At 48.4% G+C, this 26437-nt stretch overlaps 1 protein-coding gene across 1 annotated transcript; it reads left to right on the forward strand.

Moving 5' to 3' along the window:
• The first annotated feature begins 3712 nt into the window (after nt 1-3712).
• Nucleotides 3713-26104, forward strand: ADRB3 (adrenoceptor beta 3). The gene is made up of 3 exons (XM_081171702.1): nt 3713-5670; nt 17441-17507; nt 21682-26104. The coding sequence occupies exons 1-2, from the start codon at nt 4040-4042 to the stop codon at nt 17478-17480; spliced, it is 1671 nt and encodes a 556-aa protein (XP_081027828.1). The 5' UTR covers nt 3713-4039; the 3' UTR covers nt 17481-17507; nt 21682-26104.
• The last annotated feature ends 333 nt before the right edge of the window (nt 26105-26437 follow it).

Below are 26437 nucleotides of genomic sequence, written 5' to 3' on the forward strand. Positions count from 1 at the left end.
CACAGAGTTGCAATTTTCAGCAACCTTTTACAAACCTAAAATTGATAAAATAGGGTTTTAAGGGTTGTGCCTGGCAAGGCTCACTTGGGGTTGGGGCTGTATGTATTTGCTGCAAGGAGATTCACCCAGGGCTCCTGTCTGAGACTGCTTTGTTTCCCCTGCATATTTAAGACAGAGATGGGCAACCTTGTGGCTGGGAGCTGAATGTGGCCCTCTACTTTCTCTGTCTTGGTTTTCTTTCCAGCCAGACCCCTTGCACATTTCCAGAGTGTTTTTGGCTGGCTGGAATGTTTCCTTGAACCCGTAATGCCTTTTGCGTGCCTGGGAGGATAGAGGAGTGTGTGTGTGTGTGTGTGTGTGTGTGTGTGTGTGAAGGAGCCTACTGTAAAAGGGCAAAATTTGCATTTGTTGCTCTGCCCATTTTTGCATCTGATCTTGCCCAGCAGTGACATGCAGCCCTCAGAAGGTTGCTCCAAAGGGAATGTAGTCCTCAGGCTGAAAAAAGTTCCCATCCTCTAACCTGCAGATTCACTGGCAGTTTTGCACAGAGCTCTGTGTTCTAATCCTGCCAGCTCCAAGAAGAGGCAATGAATCTACTCCAGTGTAAGAAACTTGCAAGACCTTGCTTTGAAAACAAACTTGCTCACCTATGTTCAGAGAAATGTCTGTTTAAAAATAACCTTTAAAGTATCCCTTTAAGGTGAAACTTTGCTACTTTGCTATCAGGAAAAAATAATAATACAGAGCTTCCTCAGAGTTCAGCTGTTCTCCAGGATCTTGACACTTTGGGTCACACCCAAACTATAAATTTCAGAGCCAGTGTGGTGCAGTGGTTAGTGTCAAGCCAGGACCTAAAGGACCAGGGTTCAAAAAAACCCTTCAACCAGGAAGTTTCTTGGGGCCAGCCACTACCTCCCAACATCACTTACATCACACGATTGTTGCGGGGATTAAATGAGGAATGGGAAAACCATGTACACCAACTTTAACTCATTGGAGAAAAAGGTGGGATATCAATGCAATAAATAATAATAAGTCTTGTATTGCTTCAACAGTCACAGCTTCACCCAAAGAATCTTGTGAACTATAGTTCGCTATGGGAGCTGACCTCACAGACATACAATACCCAGTACCCTGTAAAAGCTGTAGTTTGCAGGATTCTCCATGACTGTTAAAGTGGTATACAAGTGCTTTAAATGTGTGGTGTAGATGGGACTTTGTTCTGTAATAATGGTGTCCAAAGAGACTGGAATTTTGTGTCTTTCTCCAGAAAGCGAGTGAGTCCCGCCAAATGAGCATATGCCTCTATTTTTGTCTTTTTATTTACACTGTATTCAATTTCAGGAGCCAGGCTCCCCCCCTTCCCCCCTCAGGATGGGATTTCATTGCTAGATGGACTCTTTCATTGCCCAGGAGCACTCATTAACTTGTAAAGTGAGCTGGGGCATTATTTGTGGCCACTGTTTCTAGCTGTTCTTGATGCCCCCTGCTCTTAACCCTGTCATGATGGAAATCAAAGAGGAAGGCAAATCTGTGTGGCAGAAGCAGCTCACCAGGTGGGGGAGGGCTGCTATGCTAGTTTGTCAGCAAGTGGGTTGCTGTTGCTTACCCAGCAAGTAAAGGGTGTTGTAGCAAGGGACATCATTGTGGTGCAAGCACATCAGCAGGAGAGGTAGATTGGTTCTGTTGGTGCATATTTTTATGCATATTGTATTATTTACATGATGTTAGGCGCTCCGAGCCCGGCTCTGGCTGGGGAGGGTGGGGTACAAATAAAAAATTGTTATTATTAATTTATTATGTGTACTGTGCTGCCTAGGGTGTCAGGTCAGGAGCATTCCAGACCCTGAGATTTCATGGAGTGGGCCCTGGAAACGGAAGTTACTGTATTTTTCGCTCCATAAGACACACTTTTTCCCTCCTAAAAAGTAAGGGGAAATGTGTGTGCATCTTATGGAGCAAATGCAGGCTGCGCAGCTATTGTTGAAGCCAGAAGAGCAAGAGCGAGAGCTGCTCAGTGCCTCTTGTTCTGCTGGCTTCAGCGATAGCTGTGCACCTTGCTCTGGCTTTTCAGGGAGGTGGGAGAAAGGACAGAGGGCAGCCCGTCTGTCCCTTCTCCCACCTCCCAGAAAAGCCAGCAAGAGCCGCTCTATCTTTAAAGAGCGAGTGTTTCTGCGGCTCTTGCTGGCTTTTCTTGTTTTCCTCCTCCAAAAAATAGGTGCTTCTTATGGTCAGGAGTGTCTTATAGAGCGAAAAATACGGTAATTGGAAGAGGGGAGCAGAGGTGGGCAGGCCAGTGGCGTAGCGTGGGGGGTGCCAGGGGTGCCGGCCACACCGGGCGCAACATCGGGGGGGGGGCGCTTGCTGCCTCCGGAGTCGCCGAAGAGCCTCGGGCGCAGGCTGTAGCAGAGCCCCATGTCTCGCGGAACCGACGAGCTGTGCGCGCATCCGGGCTGAAGGCTCTCAGCGCTCGCCGCGGTCCACGCGCGTCAGGCAGCCCCTCCTCACTGCCCCGCCCCCGCCCCCGCCGCTGCTGCTGCAGCTGCTGGGCCATGTTGCATTTTCCTCGCCTCTCTGCCCCCCTCCTCCTCCGGGCAAGCGGCGTGGTTTGGGCGGCAGCGCCAGCGGCATCTCGCCTCAGATCGGCAGGTTAGGGGTTGGGGGGGGGGCGCAAATTACTTGCCTTGCCCCGGGTGCTGACAACTCACGCTACGCCGCTGGGGCAGGCACAGCCACCCAGAGTATCTATGCAAGAGTTTTTCAACCTTGGGCCCCCAGATGTTGTTGGACTACAACTCCCATCATTGCCTGAAGCCAGCTCCCCAGCCTGGGGGGTCCTTGCATCTTCCATGCAGAGGACCCGATCAAGCCAGCACAGTCTGAGGTTGTTGAGACAGGAGTGTGTACATGCTGAGAATGTGGGCATGGGAGAGCACATCTTTGTTGAAGACTCTGCTCTGCCATGTGATGCCCAAAATCTTCCAGGCATGTGGATGTTGTGCACGGCTCACTTCCATAAAGTAGCATGCTCAACACGCAGCCTGGTAGACCTTCATTTTGGTAATGGATGCGCACAGATTACAACATTGGGAGGTGGGTTTGACTGGGAGAGAGACAGTCCCAAAATCGCAAACTGAGCGAGGATTTGAATTGCAGCACCCCCGACAGTAGCCTGGCATTGCTGCCTCTCCGTTACCTCACTCTACCACTGGGCTGAGGTGAATGCGCACTGTTCTCTTTTCTGTTTCCATTCGCGAGACATCCGTGAAATGCCGCAGTTCCACGCTCGGCCTCTGGGGACACACTTGGTTCGCTCCGCTACCCATCAGCGCCCACCAGCCTCGCCATCACTCCGACCGTCGGTGGTACCCGGGGGTCCATCCGTTTCTCTCCCACGGGGAGTCCCCACCCCTCTGCTTTTTGCTTTGTTTGCGCTAAAATGCGATGTGGTGCTGGGAAGGGCCGGAGGTGACAAAAGCGGACAGTGAAAAGTGGCTCTGCCCCGAAAGGGGAGATCCCGAGGGAGCGAACGAGAAACTGGGGGATCAATCCGTTTGCTTTAAAGTAGGAGGATGTGTAGGACTATGGCTGGCCGACACACAACCACCCGCCCCAGGGCCATCCTTCCAGCGGTCTGCAACGCGGGAGTCTTAGAAGGAACAGCCAAGATGGGAAATCTGCGGCCCTCCATTAGCGCCAGCTAGCACGTCCAGTGGTCAGGGATGATGGGAGCGTGTAGTCCAACAACTCAGAGAAAGCAAAAAATTTGCTTCTCCTCCCATTCCTGAATTCTAGAGGGTTTGTAAAGCACTATCGATGCCGAGAAGAGCCCTAGAGTAATGCGAGGGAAATGCAACTTCTTCGCACGTGGGGCAACGCTTTGCAGCTATTTCAGTGCAACTTAAATTTGAAAAGTACTGGGGTGCGGGTCGATCTCTGCAGTGGGAGAGGCGGCTTTGTAAAAGAAACACCACCCTGTTAGACGTCAGCGCCGCTCGCTCGCCTTCCCGCAGCAGGCTCGGGGTGGGGTAGGGCGGAGATGCAGGAGAGCTGTGCCCGGGGCGTGTCCCGTCTCTCCCTCCAGGCTCCCTGCGCCTTTAAGGACTCCTCCTCTCCGCAATCCCCACCGAAGGGGAGGGAGCCGTCCCTGCCGAGGCGCCTTCCGTCTCCCCAGGAGCATGGGCTGGGCTGCCGAGCCAGAAGCAGCGGGCCACCAGTGTCCGACGCGCGCGGAGCCCGCTCTCCCTGCGCGACAGTGGCGGAGCGCGGGCCCGTCGAACTAAAGCCGTCGAGGGGCTGCCTCCAGCTAGGCGCGCCGAGCTTGGCTCCCGTCGCCGTCTTAGCCGCGATGGCTCCTCCTTGGCCGCCCAACGGGACGTGGCTGGGGGCAGCGGGCGCGGCGCCGTCGGGCAACGGCAGCAACTGCTCCGGGGCGGCGGGCAGCCTGGGCCGGCAGGGGGCGTTGGGCGCCGCTCTCAGCCTGGCCGTGCTGGTGACGGTGGCGGGCAACCTGCTGGTGGTGGTGGCCATCGCCAAGACGCCGCGCCTGCAGACCATGACCAACGTGTTCATCACGTCGCTGGCGTGCGCCGACCTCATCATGGGCTTGCTGGTGGTGCCCCCGGGCGCCACGCTGGTGCTGAGCGGCCGCTGGCCCTTCGGCACCACGGGCTGCGAGCTGTGGACGTCCCTGGACGTGCTGTGCGTGACGGCCAGCATCGAGACCCTGTGCGCCATCGCCGTGGACCGCTACCTGGCCGTGACGGCGCCGCTGCAGTACGAGGCGCTGGTGACCAAGGGCCGCGCGCGCGGCGTGGTGTGCCTGGTGTGGGCCGTGGCCGCCTTCATCTCCTTCCTGCCCATCATGAACCACTGGTGGCGCGACGGCGCGGACGAGGAGGCGCTGCGCTGCTACGAGGACCCGCAGTGCTGCGACTTCGTCACCAACATGCCCTACGCCATCCTGTCGTCCATCATCTCCTTCTACGTGCCGCTGCTGGTCATGCTCTTCGTCTACGCGAGGGTCTTCGCCGTGGCCACCCGGCAGCTGCACGCCATCGAGAAGGACAAGGGCAGGTTCCTCCAAGACGCCGCCAAGGGCTCCCGTCGCCGGAGACCCTCCCGGCTCCTGTTGGCCATCAAGGAGCACAAGGCGCTCAAGACCTTGGGGCTCATCATGGGCATCTTCACCCTCTGCTGGCTGCCCTTCTTCGTGGCCAACATCCTCAAGGTCTTCGCCAGGACGCTCATCCCCGACCAGCTCTTCCGCTTCTTCAACTGGCTGGGCTACGCCAACTCGGCCTTCAACCCCATCATCTACTGCCGCAGCCCCGACTTCAGGTGCGCCTTCAAGAAGCTCCTGTGCTGCCCCAGGAGCGCCGACCGCCGCCTCCACGCGGTCTCCAAGGACCTGCGCCGCTGCCCCTGCGCCTTCAGCTCCCGGGCCCCGTCCGAGAAGGAGGGCGAGCCCATCGCCAAGGGAGCCAGAGAGGACGACGACGAGGAGGACGAGGACGTGGGCTCCAGCAGCGCCAGCAGCCGCTCCAGCAGCCGGACTGGCGAAACGAAGCTCTTGTACCTCGCCAGCAATGGGCACGGCTGCGCGCAGCGCCCCCTGCGGGAAGCCCAGCTTCAAGGCACGCAGATCACTTTGTGCCCGCAGCTGGAAGAGTAGGTGTCAGGAATGTGTCCGTGGGATGCTGAGGGAGGGGTGTCTTGAAGGTGTAGAGTAAGGTTCCTCCACCTAGTGTCCGCGGGACGTTTGTTGGACTACAACTCCCATCAGCCTAGCCCATTGGCCATACTGGCAGGGGCTGATGGGAGTTGTAGTCCATAACATTTGGTCTATAGCAGTGATTGCTATAGACCAGTGGTGGCGAAACTGTGCTCTCCAGCTGTTTTGGGACTACAACTCCCATCATCCCTAGCTAACAGCACCAGTGGTCAGGGATGATGGGAACTGTAGTCCCAAAACAGCTGGAGGGCAAAGTTTGGCCACCACTGGTCCATAGCAATTGGGGGAGGGGTAAATATTGTGCTCCTCTTGTTTTCCAGCGGTGTGCCACAGGGTGGTGTGGGAGGGGACTGAAAAGGGAAGGAATCGCATGTTTACTTGGAAGTAAGTCCTGGTATGTTCAATGAGGCTTGCTCCTTAATTAGCACATTTTGGATTGCACCCATCATACTGGGACTGGTGCCCAGAAGGCTACATCATGGACTGATTACCCAAAGCTTAGACTCTTAAGACTTACAGCAGGTGTAAAGAACCTTTGGACCTCCAGAGGTTGTTGGACTACAACTCCCATCGGCCCCAGCAAGCAGGACCAATGGCCAGGGGTGATGGGAGTTGCAGTGAAATCTGGTGGGCCAAAGGTTCCTCACCCTTGCCTCAGAGTTTATGCTTTCTTTGAAGAAGGTATCAAATTTAATCTAGCATTTCTTCCGGTTAAAGAAGTCAGGTGTCAGGTGATGGGGTAACTCTGCCAGAAAGCAGTCAGAGTAGACAGCCTGGAGCTATGGGGACAACTGATCTGAGTGGGTATAAGGAAGCTTCCTGTGGGATTTCTCTACTGCAGCATTTCAAAGAGCTGCACACTTGAAGGAAGGGCTGTGATTGTATGGTAAAACATGCTTTGCATGCAGAAGGTTTTCGGTTTAATCCCACAAAAGCCACTGTCAGTCCATGTAGACCATACTGATCTAAATGGACTCATGACATGATTTGGGATAAGGCAACTTCATCAAATCCTCTGCTGTGCTTTCTTTCATTGTCAGTTCCCCCAATTTTTCTTTTTGGTCCTGCAGTTTTCAAACATGATGGTGTGGGTGTGTGTAGGGCTCCTTCATTTGTTTCTCTTTCCACAGAGATAATTGAATGGTAGGAAGTTGCCCCACATTCAGAAATTGCAGGCTTTTCCTCCTGACCTTATGTTCAGAAAGATCAGGACCCAAATGCTCCCAGCCCATGAAGGTTGGGGGTCCCAAATTTGTCTAGCCAACAATGGGGATGCTGCCAGCCTGTCTGCATTTGCTATATGCGTGGTGTAGGAGAATGGATTACACAGGAGCAGGTGGGATTGGGGGCATCTGATCCTGCTTCCCATGTCGACTTAGCCTCCAACCTTGATATAAGTGAATACCTGGAAGCGTTATGAGTGTGATTGCCATGGTAGGTGCTGAGCACAGTGCAAATAGCCCCTGGATTCAGGGAGTTATAAGCGCAGCCAAGACTGTGAAAGGGAGCTAGTGCAAGAGTAGGAATGAGGGATGGGGAGGAACCATATCAGGTGTCACAGCTGAAGGCACAAGCTGTGTGCTCATTATCATTGCTCTGGCTCCAGTGTGCTCTCACCACTGGTGTTTGAAGCTGTGTACACATGACATCGGCCACAATCCACATCTATCCTGGACTTCCTTGAGAAATACTGGTGTTTGATGTGTTTTCCCTCAAACTAGGTCACTGTGCAGTTAAGCTGAGGTGTGTACATTTGAGATAGCTGGTTGACACGTGCAGATGACAGCCTCCTGAATAGGAATTGTTGGGAGGGGTTTGCAGCCAACAGGTAGTATGCACTGGGTGAAGACATCCCCCTCCCTCTCCGATGGTTGCAACATTTGCAACATGCAAATGCGACCTGAAATGCAGCCCCAGGTGGGTGGCTGGGTGGGGGTGGCAATCATGTTTCATTTTAAGTCTCTACTGTGTAGATAGCTGCAGTGAGTTTATGTAGTTGGGGGTCTCCTTGTTTTGATCTTGGCTTAACTTACTGAAACTTTCTAGTACATGGGTAGGCAAACTAAGGCACGGGGGCTTGATCCGGCCCAATCGCCTTCTAAATCCGGCCTGCGGGCGGTCCGGGAATCTGTGTGTTTTTACATGAGTAGAATGTGTCCTTTTATTTAAAATGCATCTCTGGGTTATTTGCGGGGCATAGGAATTTGTTCATCCCCCCTCCCCCCCAAAAAATTATAGTCTGGCCCCCCACAAGGTTTGAGGAACAGTGGACCGGCCCCCTGCTGAAAAGGTTTGCTGACCCCTGTTCTAGTACTTTCCATTCTTTGGCTGTTGTGCTGCAAGTTCCTGTATATTAGAAAAATGAAAACGTTCAGTGCATGTAAAATTCAGCCTCCAAAAGAAAATCTGGCTGGAGGTGAGGGATTATGACACAACCTTAGGAAAAAAAGCATACTCTATATGTTGCACAGAATGTATATATAGGAGCACCTACCATTTTTGTTAAATAAAGTACAGAAAGTTGGAGGGGGAGAATCTGGAGCAGAGACAGAGGCGGATTTAGGGGAGCAAGACTGGTTCACTCACACTAGGCGCCAGGCAGAGAGGTTGCTGCTGGGGACGCTGCAACAATGAGTTAGAATGGAAGGCAAGGGGGGGTGTGTGTGCCAAATTTTGGTGCTGCTCAGGATGCCACTGAAATTTGAAAGCCCAAAGTCTGCCACTGGCAGAGATGTGGTATGTGTCTATGCATGACTGTGTGCCCTCGATCCTTCTCCCACTCCTCTTTTTCTACTCCAAGTTGCACCCCCTATAGAATTCCCAATGCATGTCAATAGCCTTTCAAATGTAGTATCATTTCACTTTGGGTATAACCAGCCATCCGTTTACCCTACAACTTTCCCCCAGGAAAATCTGTGATTTAGCACTGATTCAGAACAAATGGCAATCAGGTTCTTCACAGATTGCCATTTGTTCTGATTTAGCACTAAAGAGTGGTGGTTTTTTTAAAGGATATCATCATCATCATCATCATTTAGATATATATACCACCCTATATCAAAATACCCTAGGGCGGTGTACAATATTAAGAATGTATTTTACAGAGCATAAGAAAAACAATACAGAGCATTATAATAGGCAGTGTACTAATAAAATCACCATAACAGGAAAGCAGCAGGGCAAAGGCGGAACCACTTGGATCCATGCCTAGAAAATGTGGGACAAACAGAAAACTGCTCGGACCCGTACTTTCTAAGCACGAGTCAAGCGGAAGTGTGGACGAGCCCCTCAGCAAGAGGTTGAGCATGTCAGCTTAATTAAGCAAATGATGAATGCAGGCGTGTGTCCCATTTCACTGCTGCGCATAAGCTCATCTCCCAGCTCACAGAGCCAACTTTACCAGTTTCTGGAAATCACAGGTGAGGAGAGTTTTGCTGTGCTCAGGTCTTGCTTGCTTGCAGCTTCCCACCATCATCTTGTTGGCCACTGTGAGTACAGGATGCTGAAGTAGATGGGCCTTTGGTGACGGTCCAGTAGGTCTCTTATTGTGTTGTGCTTGGCTTTGGATACTATACAGCAGGAGCCATGTAAGTCTTCCTCAACATGATGCGGTTGGCTGGTGTAGACTGAGTTGCTATGCAACTTATCTTGCAGCTGCTGTCATTTTCGAAGGCAAAAGTTCACACATCTGTGTTTTAAATACAGATGAGGTAGTTCCTCACCCCCTGCTGTGTTTGGGGAAACAAAGCCTCGTCTATGACAGCTTCCAGTCTTTGCTGTCACTCAGTTCCTCTTCTTTCACTGCCAGGGACAAATTAAGAGGATGAATGTGCAAAATCCAGCATCCATCTGAGCTTCCAGTGAGAACAAATCTCTTTGCATCTTGGTTGCTCGCTCCAGGCAACTTCTACTTGGCACACTCAAGTGGCAAATGGTATACTGTAGATGCCTTTGGCCCCTTGTCACCCAAGACACTAAAACAGACGTGGGGAGACAGTAGCCTCTAGATCAGCCATCCCCAAACTTGGCCCTCCAGATGTTTTGGGACAACTCCCATCATCCCTGACCACTGGTCCTGTTAGCTAGGGATGATGGGAGTTGTAGTCCCAAAACATCTGGAGGGCCGAGTTTGGGGATGCTGTTGGACTCCAGCTCCCATCAGTCCTAGCCAATGTAACCAATGGCCAGGGATGATGGGTACTGAAGTCCAACAATACCTGGGGGCGGGGCACAGTCTCCTCATTCCTGTGCTGAAGAGTGCCTCTGTCTCTTATTTGTGGCCTGTTCAATCTCGCTAATGTGCAATGAGGACACATTGTGTGGAAGACCAAGCAATTATACCACTTCAAACAGCCATAAGGTAAAGGGACCGCTGACCATTAGGTCCAGTTGTGGCCAACTCTGGGGTTGCGGTGCTCATCTCGTTTTACTGGCCGAGGGAGCTGGCGTACATGGCGAACCAGAGCAGCGCACGGAAATGCTGTTTACCTTCCCGCCAGAGTGGTACCTATTTATCTACTTGCACTTTGATGTGCTTTTGAACTGCTAGGTTGGCAGGAGCTGGGACTGAGCAATGGGAGCTCACCCCGTCGTGGGGATTCAAAGCGCCAAACTTCTGATTGGCAAGTCCTAGGCTCTGCGGTTTAACCCACAGTGGCACCCGTGTCCCTCAAATAGCCATAGATCCCCCCAAATACTGGGAGATGTAGTTTGTTATGGGTGCTGAGAGTTGCTAGGAGACTCCAATTTCTCCTGCAGAGCTTCTGTTCCCAGAGTTGCCAAGGAATAGGGAATGACTTTGAAACCACTCTGAGAACTGGACTAATTTATTAGGGCTTGTCTTCTGTTTCTAGGAAACTTCCCTCCCCCCAGATGTTGCTGGATACACCCCGACCATTAGACATTCACCCTTCACCCAGCAGATGCATCCCATCATGTGTTTCAGGGTGAACACTGACATGTGTAAAAGGGCATTCTAACTACGGTATATTTGTGAAGAGTCATGATGGAGCTGTAGCTCCCTGGCAACTCATATTCACAGGTTCATAGAAGGCGGCTTTATCTGTCCGTCCACTCCAAGTGTGACTAACTTTTGGCCCTCCAAATGTTGTTTGACTAAAACTCCCCATCAGCTCCAGCAAGCATGGCCAATAGCCAGGGGTGACTAGAGTTGTAGTTTTGCAACATCTGGAGAGCTACAGGTTCACCACACCTGATCTAACCCAACCTAGGACTAGCCAACGTGGTGCTCACCTGTTGTCACTGAGCTACAACATCCATCATCCCTGACCATAAGCCATGCTGGCTGGGGCTGATGGGAGTTGCAGTCCATGAGCATCTGCATGGATACCAGTTACTAGTCCAATATTCTCTAGTCTGACTGGCAGTAAGCTTTCTGGGGATTCAGACACAGAAAAGCCTTTCCCATTGCCTGCGACTGATCTACTTATAACTAGGGATACTTTCCAGAGATTAGGAACATTGGGAGCTGCCTTATACAGTGGTACCCCAGGTTAAGTACTTAATTCATTCTGGAGGTCTGTTCTTAACCTGAAACTGTTCTTAACCTGTAGCACCACTTTAGCTAATGGGGCCTCCTGCTGCCGCCGCGCTGCTGGAGCACGATTTCTGTTCTTATCCTGAAGCAAAGTTCTTAACCTGAAGCACTATTTCTGGGTTAGCAGAGTCTGTAACCTGAAGCGTCTGTAACCCAAGGTACCACTGTATTGAGTCAGTCAGTTTGCCCATCCAGCTCAGTATTTTCTAAATATCTACACAGTCTGGCAGTGCCTCTCTTTCAGGTTTTGGACAGGGCTCTTTTCCAGACCTACCTGGAGATGTTGGGATTTGAACCTGGGAGCTTCTACATGCAAAGCACATGCCCTAGTACTGACCTATAATCCTTTCCCAACGATTAAGAAATGGGAGAAGCTGCCTTATGCTGAGTCAGATCATTGATCCATCATCTAGTTCAGGATTCTCCACCCTGGCTGGAAGCGGCTCTCCAGATTTCCACACGGGTCTTTTACAGCACTATCAGTAGGTGTCAGGTATTGAACTTGGGACCTTCTACATGCAAAGCAGCTACTCTACCACTGAGCTATGCCTCTTCATCAGTTTAGCCATATAAGTTAACCAGACTTGGGACTTCCCTATCAAGATTCTAAGACATTTAACTGGTAGGATTATTTAGATGGCATAGTACTATCTCAGGACTGTAAAGACACAAACAGGATGGATTGGTTTTTTGGTTCTTAAAGTTGGTGCTGGATTCTTAAAGTGAGGGCTGCTGTAAGTCTGAGCTCTTAATCTGATGTCCCATGACTTTTTGCACATGCTCTTCCATTGAGCCATGGCCCTTCCTACATCTCAGAGTGTGACTCAGCCCCAATATATCTCAGCGGGCAAAGCGTCCTTTGGTCCAAACTATACATTTCACACAAATGTCAGCAGGAGAAGCCAGCTCATGTTGGGGTGGGGTGAACTGGTGGGAGGAGGCCCCTGAGGAACATAGGAAGCTGCCTTATACTGAGTGAGACCCTTGGTCCATTGAGCCCACCATTGTCTACCCTAGCAGGCAGCCGCATCTCTAGGGATCTCTCCCATCCCTACGTGAGACTTGCTGGAGATTGAACCAGAGTCCTTCCAGATGCAAAGCAGATGCTCTACCATGGAGCTACAACCCTTCCCCATCTCCACCCTCCACCCCCAGGGCTTCAAATGTGTGTTTGCCCTGGTCAGCCCTCTCAAAGGGCACATACACATAGCATGACAATGTGCATTTAGTGCTGGATGCGAGTGCTTTTTGGGGGTGCTGTACACATGACATCGTCCCCAAGTCATCCCTGGCCCACGCTACTTGCCAATATAAAGTGCATTCTTCTGGGCTGGGTATAATTCATTTTGTTCCAGTAATGTACTTCTTGAGCACTTGCTTCCTGGCTGAGTACTATACAGAGAGAACTTTCTTGGGTTTCTAATACTTACCGGTCCCCTTCAAAATAGGACGCAGTACAGTAACTCTGTATACCAATATAGTATACCAACACACCAAATTCCAGCTCCTCTCTTTTGAAAGGTTGGGGGAAATGATTTTTTTTTTTTTTAAAAAAAGGACTGTGGAAACACTAATTGAGAGGTGGAAATTAGTGAAAATGTGCTCATCTCTGTGTACAGATGACACAGAAGTAGCTGCTGCTTTAGATTAGTTACAGGTAGGTAGCCATGTTGGTCTGCTGTAGTCGAAACAAAAGAAGTGTGCATGCACACGAAAGCTCATACCAATAACAAACTTAGTTGGTCTCTAAGGTGCTACTGGAAGGATTTTTTATTATTATTATTTTGTTTCACTTTAGATTAGGTTATTGTGCAAAGGTGGGTTTACTTGCTAGCCACTATATGCAAGGGCAGCCTGTGAAAAAATGTCCTTTGTGCGTTTCAAAGGCTAGACATGTGCACAGCCTAAGTGGTTTCTTCAGCAAAAGGAGAATCTTGGCATACATTGCTGAACTGAGAACTTATTTATTGCTATTTGATTTGATTTTTATCCTGGCATTTTTAAAAAAGTGAACAGCTGTATTTTTTATCACAAGCTTTCCTGCTTCTACCCCCCCCCCCCTGCTTACCTTCCCCCTCCCTATCTGTGCACATTTACAGATTGGGCATAAATTACAGAATAGCTTCGCTTACATCCAGTGTCCATATAAAATGTCAAAAATAGGCCTATAGGACATCTCAGCATACTAAAGTCTGCAAATAAGATATTAAGAATAGCATTACTAATAAAGAAAGAAACAAAAGCACATTCCGTTCTTAACACTGCACTGAGCTTGCTTCTTAGACTCTTTTAGAATATCTTGAAATGTATCTTCTTCCTGGAGTCTGAAATATCAGCCCCATTTGCAAGCAGAAAGTTCCAAAAGGTCTCAAAACCAGGGTTCAACAGTGGGGACAGTCAGCGTCTTTCAGTTTTATAGGAGGATAGGCTTGGCCACCAATATGTGTCTGGACTGTGTCCTCATCTCTTCAACGGACAGCTCCGGTTTGAGGCAAACATGCCCCCACAAAAGGGTGCATGTCCTTAATTTCCAATGATTCCTCTCATACCATGTTGCATGCTGCTTTGAAAGCTGGAAAAACAAGATGTAAATAATGGGGTTTCCCCCCCCCCCCCCAGTGCTAGCCCTACTCAGAGTAGACCCATTGCAGTTAATGGACAAAGCTAAGATAGGCTCATTAATTTCAGTGGGTCTGTTCTGAGTAGAACTTAGTTGGCTACATTGCACTGTCACAAGCGCTTGCATTTATTCCTTTATTTCATTTTACATCCTTCCTTTCTTCAGTGCAACTGAAGACGTTCCCAGAAGGTCTTCTGTCTAGATCAGGGGATGGAGAACCTCACGCCCTGAGACCAGCTATGGCCCTCCAAGCCTCTCTTATCTGGCCCTCATTGCTCCCCCTACACCACACAACCATCCTTGGCCAAAATCCTCAGAGGCCCTGCTTTGCACCCGAAGTGTTTTTGCCTGACTGGAGCATGTCTTTGATCTCCAATAATGACTCTGGATGGAGACTAGAGACGGCCGTGTAGGAACTAACCTATCATTACAAAGGTACAATGGCACATCTGTCGCTCCATCCACTTTTGCCTCTGGCCTTGCCCACTGTCAGTGTGGCCCCCAGAAGGCTAGGTGGCCCTTGGGCTGGAAGATCTCCCCACCTCAAACCATTTAGCTTTAGCTGTTAGCCTATATAGAGCGAGTTGGAAGAGATCACGAGGGTCATATGGTCCAGCTCCCTCCAAAAGGAGGAATCTTTTGCCCAACGTGGGGCTTGAACCCACAATCTTGAGATTAAGTCTCATGCTCTACTGCCTGAGCTATCCCCCCCCCCACCCCAACACACACACTTCAAGTGAATCAGACCATTGACCTCTGGAGTTTAATACTGTCCTTTCTGAATGGCAGAGCTGACATACTCTGTCTGGAAATGTCAAGGTTTAAACCCTAGGCATGCAAAGTATGTACTCTGCCTCTGAACTAGGGGTCTCCACAGCAACATCTTCAACCCATTACACTATTTCCCAGTACTTACAGTTACATTCTTTCCCTCACCTCCTCATGCCTCCGTACAGATGGCCATATGCATTTCGTTCTTGTGGTTCGGTATTTTTGCATCAATCTCATGCTGTCTTCTTGCCCGTACTTCTAAGTTTGATCTTATTTTCTGGGGAAAACAGGGTTGAGGGGGTTGATTTGCAGGTGAGATCATGAAGCAATCCAGGCGTAGCTTTTTCTAAAAGGAGTCAGACACTGAAAGAGGGTACCTACATGAATGGATGCATGCATCCCGGTGCAGTGGTACCCAAACTGAAAAAGTGGGCTGGGCTAGAGCCACTGATAACAAATCTAATGTAATAGGAGTCTTCTGGATCATGTTAATGGGGATAGCTCAGTCAGAAGAGCGTGAGACTATTAATTTCAGGGTTGTGGGTTCAAGCCCCACATTGGGCAAAATATTCCTGAACTGGAGGGGGTTGGACTAGATGACACTCGGGGTCCCTTCCAACTCTGTAGCTCTATGATTCTATATACTTCTTGAATGCAATCAACCCTAAGTGGTCCAGCACCGAGGGCCTTCTGGCGGTTCCCTCACTGCGAGAGCCAAGTTACTGGGAACCAGGCAGAGGGCCTTCTCAGTAGTGGCACCTGTCCTGTGGAACGCCCTCTCACCAGATGTCAAAGAGAACAACAACTACCAGACTTTTAGAAGACATCTGAAGGCAGCCCTGTTTAGGGAAACTTTTAATGTTTGTTGCATTATTGTATTTTAATATTTTGTTGGAAGCTGCCCAGAGTGGCTGGGGAAGCCCAACCAGATGGGCGGGGTATAAATAAATTATTATTATTATTATTATTATTATTATTATTATTATTATTATTATTATTATTAGAACTGAGTGCAACAGTATTCTCCCCACCTATGTGATCTCCAGAAGCTGGTATTCAGAGGCATAAAAGGTAAAGGTAAAGGGACCCCTGACCATTAGGTCCAGTTGTGACCGACTCTGGAGCTGCAGTGCTCATCTCGTTTTATTGGCCGAGGGAGCCGGTGTACAGCTTCCGGGTCATGTGGCCAGCATGACAAAGCCACTTCTGTCAAACCAGGGCAGCACATGGAAACGCCGTTTACCTTCCCGCCAGAGCGGTGCCTATTTATCTACTTGCACTTTGACGTGCTTTCAAACTGCTAGGTTGGCAGGAGCAGGGACCAAGCAGCAGGGACCAAGCAACGGGAGCTCACCCCATCACGGGGATTCGAACCGCCAACCTTCTGATCGGCAAGTCCTAGGCTCTGTGGTTTAACCCACAGCGCCACCCACGTCCCTATTCAGAGGCATACTGCCTCCCAACTGTGGGTGGGGAACATAGCTGTCCTGGCTAGTAGCCATTGTTAGCTTAATCTTCCATGAATTTGTCTAAGCCTCCATGTTCCTGGAAGGAAAATCTGTAGTTTAACTATGAGCTTTGTGAAGAGGTGCTTTCTTTTGTGTATCCTGAATCTTTCAGCATTCAGCTCCACTGGATGTTCCCAAGTTCTAATCTGCTCATCTTCTGCATGACATCTCTTCAGACATGCCTCTTCCTCACATGAATACCAGTAACACATTGAATAAAACTTGCCAGTTTTTGGACACACCCCTCAGAGGGGCCCATTACAGCTTATCTTAATTAATTTCTGAAGACTTTTTATGGGTAGCAATGTGGAGCAGTGGTTAGAACTCTGGACCAGGACTTGGGAGGACAGGATCCCAGTCCTTACTCAGCTCATAGCTGTCAAGCGTCCCTTATTTGGCGGGACAGTCCCTTATTCCAGCGCCATGTCCCGCTGCTGTCCCTTATTGATGATGTCTCTTAAATAAGCTACTGAAGGTAATGGGGCCCTTTCTGTGTCCAGCTGTGCTTTGTCAACAACATATTGTTGGTGTTTTTTGTGTTGAATATATGCTATATGGTAATTTATGGACCTAATAGGTATCTAAAGCCATTTGCACGCAACAAAATAGGTATTTTATAAAAGTACCGTATTTTTCGCTCTATAACACGCACTCGACCATAACACGCACGTAGTTTTTAGAGGAGGAAAATCCGTAGGCATGCCACCCGTAGGCATTTCCTCCATAACACGCACAGACATTTCCCCTTACTTTCTAGGAGGAAAAAAGTGAGTGTTAGGGTGCAAAAAATACGGTAATTGTTGATCCCTTATTTTGGTTGCTGGTCCCTTATTTTCAAATCTGTAAGTTGACAGCTATGACTCAGCTATGAAGCTCACTAGGTGACCCTGGGAGAGTCAAGACTGAGACAGCCAAAACTACCTCACAGGGTTGTTGTGATGATAAAATGGGGAGGGCCACCTTCACCTGCATGGGGGAAAGGTGGGATACTGTGTATATGTATAATAAAAGAAATACAATACGAAATGTGCCAATGACAGACTAACCAGAGGAGGAGAGAGAGAACACTTTGAGGATTTGCTCCATGGGCAAATCTGCTCTGATCAGATGCAACCTGTGCTTTAAAACACCTGCATCCAACAAGACCCAGTTCTCAATGCTGTAAAAGATTGGCTAAGAAAATAACCTGACTGGTAAATTAAACTGTTTTTATTCTTGTTGCCTTTTTCTTTTCAAAAAAAAAAAAAAAGATTTCCCACCAAAGAAGTGACAGATTGTCCTAGAATGTGAGAAAAGGAAGAAGCCAAAGAAAATACAGTGAGTATCCCTTTGAAACTCTGAGCCAAATATGCAGGTTGTTTGATAGATTCTGCCTTTGAACGCAGACTCAGTTGCCCTTGCTTTGGATGGATTATTACAATCTGCTATATGCGGTACTGCCTTAGAAGATTGATCAGGATGACATGTTCTGTTTGCTGATGCTCCAAGGATGCAGTGGTGGCAGAAAAATTACAGTCCATTTTGCATAGTACTGTCTACATCAGGGCTGGGGGCTGAATGCAGCCCTCTGGACTCTGTCTGGACCTCCCCAGGTAGCATCCTTCACAGGATCTGCTTTGCACCACCCATGAGTGCTTTTGCCTCATTGGGATGTGCCCTTGAGCCCAGAGCTTTTTTTAAAAAAATAGACAAAAATGCAACACTTTTAACATTTGGGTGGGTGGTGGGTGGCAAGGTGCTGGTACTGTGTACCTTGGAGTACCCCCAGAAAAGAAGCCCTGCTTGAGCCCTAGATGGAGGTTAGAGAAGTGTGTGTGTTTGTGTGTGTGTATGTGTGTAGAACCTAGGCTACTGTTCAAAGGTAGTATCTGCATTCATGACCCCGCCCACTTTTGCCTCCGGCTCCACCCACCACTGGCATGCAGTGCTGAGATCACTGCCCAGAAGGAACTGTGGTCCTTGGGCTGAAAAAAAGAATAGAAGCATAGAATGGCAGAACTGTCATCTAGATTCTAGTCCATCCCCCTGCAATGCAATAACCTCTTGCCCAATGTGGGGCTTGAAGCCACAAACCTGAGATTAAGAGTCTCATGCTCTACCAACTGGAAGAGATCCTCATGCCTGCTTGGAGTAGCAGCAGCCCTCTGGGCGTTTTTTCCACCTATAACTACCTGGAGAAGATGGAGATGGAAGCTGGGACCTCCTGCATATAAGAGCTAATACTCTCCCTCTCAGCTCCAGCCCCTCAGCTGAGGAAGCAGGATTCCAAATCCCTCTCTAGGTGATCTGATACCGTGTACACTTAACACTCTGAGTTGGAGGGCAGCTGCACAAAATGGGGAGCCTCCTGTACTCATGGGGGCTCCCTGTGCTTTTCAGAACCCAATCCACCCCCAGGTTCTGAATCATGCCCCTATTCATTTGAAGAGGCTCAATGGCTTCTTGGCAAGCTCTTTTATTCATGCTGTACGATGCAGATATTGCACAGGAATGGAGAAAGCTGTCTTAGTTAGACTATTAGCTCGGTATTGGCAGCACATCTCCAGTGTTGAGTAAAGGGTCTCCCACAGTCCTACTGGAGGTTGAACCAGGGTTCTTCTGCATGCAAAGCAAATGTTCTGGCCCCAGGCTATGTCCTTTTCCAATCCTTGGTTTAAGCATGCAAATTAATCAGGCCGGGGGCTTTTCTACCAAGAATTCAAGAAATCCAACCAGTCGTATTCTTTAGACAGCAGGAGAAACAACCACAGCACAACCACAGAACCTTCAAGAGAGACAAACAGGCTGGACAGTTTTTGTTTTTTAAAGTTGCAGCTGGATGGATGTTTGGGCTGCTGCTGCAAGCCTGAGTTCTTAATCTAAAGCTTTGGTGACTGCATGTGGATGTTGGACTGGACGAGAAGGCAGTCCAGAGGCAGGGATCGTAAGTGCAGGGAAAACATCAGAAGCGTTTTCTGTCGCCAAGCTTACCCAGAGAATTTTATCTTTCCTGCTTACACTCGTAATCTTCTTAGCGCTCCCAGGATCTAAATGCCATATTTGGAATTTGGAAGGCATATCTGATTTTGTTCTATGCCTGAGGCTTTTAATTTAAGATGCTTTGGTGCTTTGTTTGTAGTGAGTGACTAATAAGTATTATTATTAGTTGTTATTACTATTTCAATTGATATCCTGCTGTTCCTCCCAAAGGAACCCAGGGTGACAAAAACATTAACACCAACAACAGCAATCTAAAAGCATTCTAAAAATAGTGATCTCCTGGTTGACAGGAAGAGTGTTTCTTAGCTGTCAAATGCCTGGAAGGTTTTCAAATTCCTCCTGAGACAGATGAACCTCACCTGGGAGGGTTTTCCACAAGCAGGGAACTGCCACTGATAAGGCCCTGTCAAAGGTCCTTGGGGACCAAGAAACCCCTGCTGGTGGTGGTGGCAGCAGCACCACCACCATTTCACCAGCTGGTTGTGGAGATGGTTGTTATTGGGGAAGCCACTGTTTTAGGTACTCTGCTCCCGAGTCATTTGTATGCCCATACTAACACCTTGAATTGAGCCCAGTACATTAAAAGTAACAGGGCTTCCCTCAAAGCATCCTGGTAACTGTAGTTTGTTAAGGGTGCTGGGAATGGTAGCTCTGTGTGTGTGTGTGTGGGGGGGTGAACTACAGTTCCCAAGATTCTTTGGGGAAAGTAATGTGCTTTAAATGTATTTAAAGTATTACTGACTTTCAGGATTTTGGCTGAAAGACACTGTTACTGGCAACCCTGAGATCACCGTTCGTTTGTTTTTCAAAAAATGTTTTATCATTGATGTGTTTTCTGCTCTGGGCTCCTTCAAAAGCAAGGGTGGGATATAAATTAAAATAATAATATGAATAATCCAGTGTTGTGGTTATAGTTTCGGGCCCAGACCTGGGAGAGCAAGGTTTGAGTCCCCATTCTTCCATGAAGATTACTGGGTGATCTCAGGCCAGTCACTGCCTCTCAGCCTAACCTACCTCTCAGAGTTGTTGTGGGGATTAAATTGGGGGGGGGGGGTTGGAGAATCACAGATGCCCCCTTGAGCTCCTTGGAGAAAATGATGGGGTATTAATGCAAGGAATAAAATAATAACTAAATGATAATGTTGTGAATGTGCCCCGTTCCCTTGTTGGGCTGGGGATTCTGAAGGGCATGTTCAGCTGAAAAATGAATGGGAGGGAAACCCTTCAGACCTTCCCACTGAGTGGAAGGAGGATAGGAGTCAGGGTAGAGCAGTCGTGGGTAGGAATTTTGTGGTTGTGGACAGTGGCTCCCATTCTCGTTGTGTGACTGCCTGCATCCACACAACACATTTATTTAGAAGCCTCTTCGTCAAAGAGCTCTCTAAGCGATGTCCAGCTAAAACTGCAGATCAAAGACAGCTAAAATCCACAGAATCATTAAAAAGGCAAATCTTCATAGCATATTTTCCTTTAAAGTGCAGATAAAAATAAGCCAGACCTTTTAAACCAACTTTGACACTTGGGTGAGACAAGCCACTTGTCAGTTGCTTGGCAGCCTTATGATCCAGCAACTTCTCTACCTTCCCCACACCTGATACCATATATAATAACATCCTGATGTTGGCCTGGGGGGAGTGGGTTTGGTTTCAGGGAGAAACGGCGTTGTGAGTCAAATCCTCATCAAGTTATTTATATACTGCTGTTTGCCCAAGGCCCCCAAAGAGGTGAATAGATTAATACCCCCCAAAATACAATAAAAGTGCATCAACCAGAAACACAAAAATACAAAACATAAATCTGGTAAACCAATGAATAAAGATATAGAACAGGAAAAACCCAGGCGTACCATGAATCACACCTCATGCATTTGTGAGTCGCATTCCTGCTCTCACCGCAAATGCCAACTGCCCATCACAAACCCTGTCCTCAACAATAGGGTTCTCCCTGGAAACAGCTGCAGCTGTGGCAAAGTTCTTACGGTTGCTGCCTGGGAGCAGTCTTGCCTGGCTCAGGTTCCCCAGTCCCTGGTCTAAAAGGAAGTAGTGAATTCCAAAGCACAAGACTGGCTCCTTACCCCAATGGCACTCATGTATGCTGAGAAGCACACAATCTCTTGTCTTCTTGGTTTACTCATTTTCATAGCTCTGCAGGTACAGAGGCAAGGGGCCAGCATTTTGATGGAGTAAAATGTGTGTCACCTTAGAATTGCTTTTGCTTTCGTTGGCTTTATGCCTTAGCTTGGGACGGAAATGGTTTACGGTTTATTTCCCCCAGAGAAATCCACCAGGAGCTCTGAAGAACCAGTTATGCAATCAATTCACACACACTCGCTTATTGATTCCAGCTCTGTGTGTTTGTTTGCCTTAATGAAACCTAAGCCTGGCTTGATTTGTCAATGACAGGCTAAATTGCTGTGTTGGATTGGGGTCTGTTGTTGTCTTTGATGGGAATTGACGTGCACCAGCGAACTGTTATTTCCCTTTTCAAACTCCTTTTTCTTCTTTCTTTTCAGGACAGCAACGCAAGCTTGGCTGGGAGGGGTCTGGATCTCCTGATCGCCAAATAATTAAAATTGACTCTACATCAGTGTTCAGAAAAGGAGGAGGAGGAAAAACTCCCCTTTTAAAATAACCAGTTTGTTCCTTTTGTGTTCAGTTTGGGGAATGGCTATCATGTGTTCCCTAGAGACAGTGAAGTTGCCGTCATCTGATAGGGATACTCCAGGGGGGGTATTTTGGTTGAGAAAGGACAGGAGTAGTTACTCTGGATCCCAGAATCATCAGCTATAATTTAACTTGCTTGTTAAATTACAAATCCTAGAAGCAGTTCTGTCCCTTTAATACTGTTTCTCCACCCAAGATGCTCACTGCTGGTTTAACATGGAACTTACACTGAGGGAATACAAGTCCTTCATCCATAGTCCGGCTATAAGCTGCTTCTATGGGTGCCTACTTGACATGTATAGATGTCTGTCTTTTTGATGCTGACTCAGGTATTTTGAAATGCACACGTCATAATTCCCCTTTCCTCCAGCAGCCAGTCATTGTGAAGAAGGAACAACAACACTTTAAGCAAGTCATGATGGCTGGATGAAGCCATTCCTTGATGCAGTTTCATTACTTACAACAGAGGCAGCGAAGGTGTGTCCCTCCTGACGTTGATGTAGTCCAACTTTCAGCAGCCATAGCAAGCATGGCCAATGGTTAGGGATGTTAGGAGTATTTGGAGAGCTCTAGGTTTTCTGCTGCTAATCTACCAATAGGCAAACGTAGCAAAGGTGGGGGTAGGGATATGGATTTTGTCATGATTGGTTTTGATAGTGATGGTCAAGGATCAAACAAGGGTGAATATGGAATCATGCTTCAAGACAGCCATCTCCAACCCAATGCTTTCTAGATATTTTGGACTACAAGTCCCATCAATCCCAGTCAATGGACAGAAATGATGGGATCTGTAAAATAAAATATATGGAGGGCACCAGGTTAGGGAAGACTGTTTTAGGCACTGCTGTTCTGCAGTGATGGCAGAGAATTAACAGGGGTCTTATCACCACATTTCAGGGTTTCCAGCATTTCAGCTGGTCGTTTGATTTGCAGGTGCTAATTTGCAGGTGCTAATGTTTATAGCAGTGTGCCGTCAAAAGCTTCCCCTGCTGATTTTTAGGGGCTGAAACCTGTAAAGCAGGTGTAGGGAACCAGTGGTGAACTACAACTCCCATCAGTCTTAACCATTGCCTATGCTTGCTGGGGCTGATGGAAGTTGCAGTTCAGCAACATTGAAGCTGTTTCCCACCTGCCTGACTAGGCAGCAACCCTGCTATAGCTCAATGGTAGAACACATGCTTTACACACAGAGTGTCCTAAGGTTCTCCCGTTCAGCCACCAGGTGGCAGCTGACAGCTGACCTCTGCCAGAGACCCTGGAGAGGCACTGCCGGTCAGAGTAGACAGCACTGGGCTAGATGGATCAATAGCCTTTGCTGATAGAAGGCAGCTTATTAGGTTCATAATAATTTCCAGAAACATTGCATCTGTTGGATTTCTCTCTCATGCAGTTTCAAAATCCCAGGGTGGGACTGAGGAATGACAGTCTAGCTGCTGTGAATTTTTTTGCCCTATACTGCTGATTGATCCATCTATTTGTTTGGTCCAACTTTGACTGCAAACTTTCACCATATAGCTGCAACTTCCAAGGGGCCAGATGCAATTCATCCAAGCCTTTTCCAATCTAACAGATTTGCCTTCAAGAATCTATCCCATAAGGACATATTCTCTCTCTCTGTTGAACGGCCAGTTTCAGAGGAGAACAAGGACCCTCTTAGCAGAGCTTTGGCAGAGGCCCTTTTAGCTTTTTAGAAGAGCAGGAAATATTGGCACACATCGCTTGCCAGTCAGGAGCGTGTGAAGCTGCTTCTGTTGACATTTCCTGATCTACACAACTGTTAGAGTCCCGTGAGTTCTGATGTCTCAAAGCAGTTGGCGGCATTTTAGAATGAGCTACAAAAGCTGCAGCAGCTGCCAGTCAGTATAAATAAGGGACCAACAGGGCCGGCCCACCCAAGAGGCAGACTGATGTGGCCACCATGGGTGGTGGAATGCCGTGGGGCAGTGCCTGCATGGGCAACCCCACCCATCCCTGGAGAAGGAAGGAGAAGTGGTGGCATCGTCCGGCAGGATTTTGCCAGGAGCTACTGCAGCTGGGACGTGGGTAGCGCTGTGGGTTAAACCACTGAGCCTAGGACTTGCTGATCAGAAGGTCGGCGGTTTGAATCCCCGCGACGGGGTGAGCTCCCGTTGCTCCGTCCTTGCTCCTGCCAACTTATCAGTTTGAAAGCACTTCAAAGTGCAAGTAGATAAATAGGTACCGCTTCGGCGGGAAGGTAAATGGCATTTCCATGCACTGCTCTGGTTCACCAGAAGCGGCTTAGTCATGCTGGCCACATGACCTGGAAGCTGTATGCCGGCTCCCTTGGCAAATAAAGCGAGATGAGCACCGCAACCCCAGAGTCGGCCACGACTGGACCTAATGGTCAGGGTCCCTTTACCATTACCTTACTGCAGCTGTGCAACCCCAGTATGCGAGATGACAGGGGCAAGGCGCCTTCCCTCTTTGCCTCAGGCAGTGAAACAAGATAGGCAGCCCTGGGGACAAAGATGAACCAGTTGCTAGAAAATGCAAGACAGGAGAGGGGTCTTGTGCTTTGGGCCTGTTTCTAGGTTTCCCACAGGCATTGGGCTGGCCACTGTGAGAACAGGATGCTGGCCATTGGCCTCATCCAGCAGCCTCTTCTTATGTTGCCTCTGAAACAATCTATAGACTCTGATGCTTTGCACTAGTTCAGAAGTCACCAATTCAAATTAGAACTGCAGACTCAAAATGCTTTTCTTCCCTAATGTACTTACATGCAAATTCTATAACTCATCTGAAAGTGTAAAATGCCTGTGAAATAGGATTAGTCCAGTGCCAGTTTGTTTGAGATTGTAATTATTTTATCATTGTCATTTATTTCATGCGAGTTTTGACAAATCTGGAACGTAGTGTTAATTCAGTTGAAAGGTGCAGAGATTGCAGCGAATGTCTTCCTTGGAAATTCATTTCCAGTTCTATTTATTAAAATGAATAAAAAGCCCACAGCCTAATCGAAATGGAGTTGGAATGGATCCTGTCTGAAATGTATGCCAATTTGCATTTCAATTTAAATATCTGTCCAAGTCCATGAATATTTATATTTGATCCATGAAGATAATCACCTTTTTTTTACTGTCAGTCCTTCCTGGGCCAGAGAACAGCTCTGTAAAATCCCCAAAGGCAACCACAGAGGGAATGCCTCTTGTATTGAATTATCTACCTCAGAAGCCAAAGCTTTGGAGTTCTGCCAAAGTATTAGCTTCACATGCACTCTTCCTCCCTTCTTTTGGTTTTCATATTTTATAATATATTTGGGGAAAATTCACTAGAGCACTCTGTTAAGCTTAGTGGAAGAAAGGGTTAACTATGACGCTGTTTCTCTAGGTGGTGTCAAGGGTCAGCACGGTCAGGCCCACTGACAAACCTCCTGATCTGCTTCTCCTCTTCACCATTGCTTGTTCACCTGCCTCTCCTTCTGGCCCAAACAATGCTGGGCAATAAGTGATGGAAATAAGGGTGGGGAACTTGCGGCTCTTCAGATGCTGCTGGACTCCAGCTCCCATCCTCCCTGACCATTGTCCATGCTGGCTGGGGCCTGATGGGTCCTTGGAGTCCAATAGGGTCAGGTTCTTTCCATTCTTGCTGTGGAGTACACAGACACCCCATGGAAAGTCCTATCTTGGGGGGTACCTTTGCATGCAGGTCCTCAGTGCTTACTACATACAGTCGCAATAGAAAAAAAGGGACTCCCTGCACTTGTCATGCTTAGGAAGCAAGGAGGATTTGGGCAACTCCAGCTTAATTCTCACTCCTGCAGTTCTGTGCCACTAGAATCAGGGCTTGCTGAAATTCCCTGGTCCTCTCCAACTAATAAGAACCGAAGGAGCAATGGCGGCTGGTGTCTGTTGGGGTGGAAGGCAGGGAGATCAACATTAGGTGGCACCATAGCCAATGACAGGCACAGCCAACTCATTCTACTTTAGTCCCCAGCCTCCTCCCTGCTGACGTCTACAAGGGGAGCACTGGGGCAGAAATGCCCAGCCAGTGACACCCACCAAATTGGTTGTATGTAAGAACACAGGTGGGTGGGAGGTGGATGAGGGCAGTCTCAGACGGATGGTGAGATGTCCTTGGCTGTTCCAGTCTTATACCAATGGCATTTTGGATGGTGAATATAAATGTGTTTTAGCTACTGTACTTCTCTTTCACCTATCCTCCCCTTACCAGCGAAATACCCATCAAAGAACTCTTTAACCATCAATGTATGTAAATTTTGTAAAAAAAAATAAAAATAAAAACTTGAAAACATTGCGAGTGTTGAGAAGTCTTATTTACAATCAGAAGCAGTCATGCTCACATTTCAAATCCTGACTTTGAGGTTCATTGGCACTTTTGATAAGTCTTTTATAAGGGGCCCTTGGGATTAGAGCAGGGGTGGAGAGGATGTGTGGGCCCTTGTGTTTGGCACCACTTTGGAGTAAATCGGACAACGTCGGTTTATCAGAGAAGGGGTCAAGGGGTGATATTGTGGGGTGCCCTAAAACATTGGGTTTTGACCGTCAAACATTGTAGGGGGACTTCTGCCAGCGTTTGGTTCTGCTTTGGAGTGAATCGGATGACACAGGGTTTCCAGCAAAATAT

The sequence above is a fragment of the Podarcis bocagei genome (genome assembly GCF_964188305.1).
Source record: "Podarcis bocagei genome assembly, chromosome: 15".
In the NCBI taxonomy this organism is placed as follows: Eukaryota; Metazoa; Chordata; class Lepidosauria; order Squamata; family Lacertidae; genus Podarcis; species Podarcis bocagei.

Coding starts and splice junctions, on each gene's coding strand:
- ADRB3 (XM_081171702.1), top strand. CDS start 4,040: ATGCAGGAGAGCTGTGCCCGGGGCGTGTCCCGTCTCTCCCTCCAGGCT. Junction 5,671..17,440: donor TTGTGCCCGCAGCTGGAAGA/GTAGGTGTCAGG, acceptor AAAAAAAAAAAG/ATTTCCCACCAAAGAAGTGA.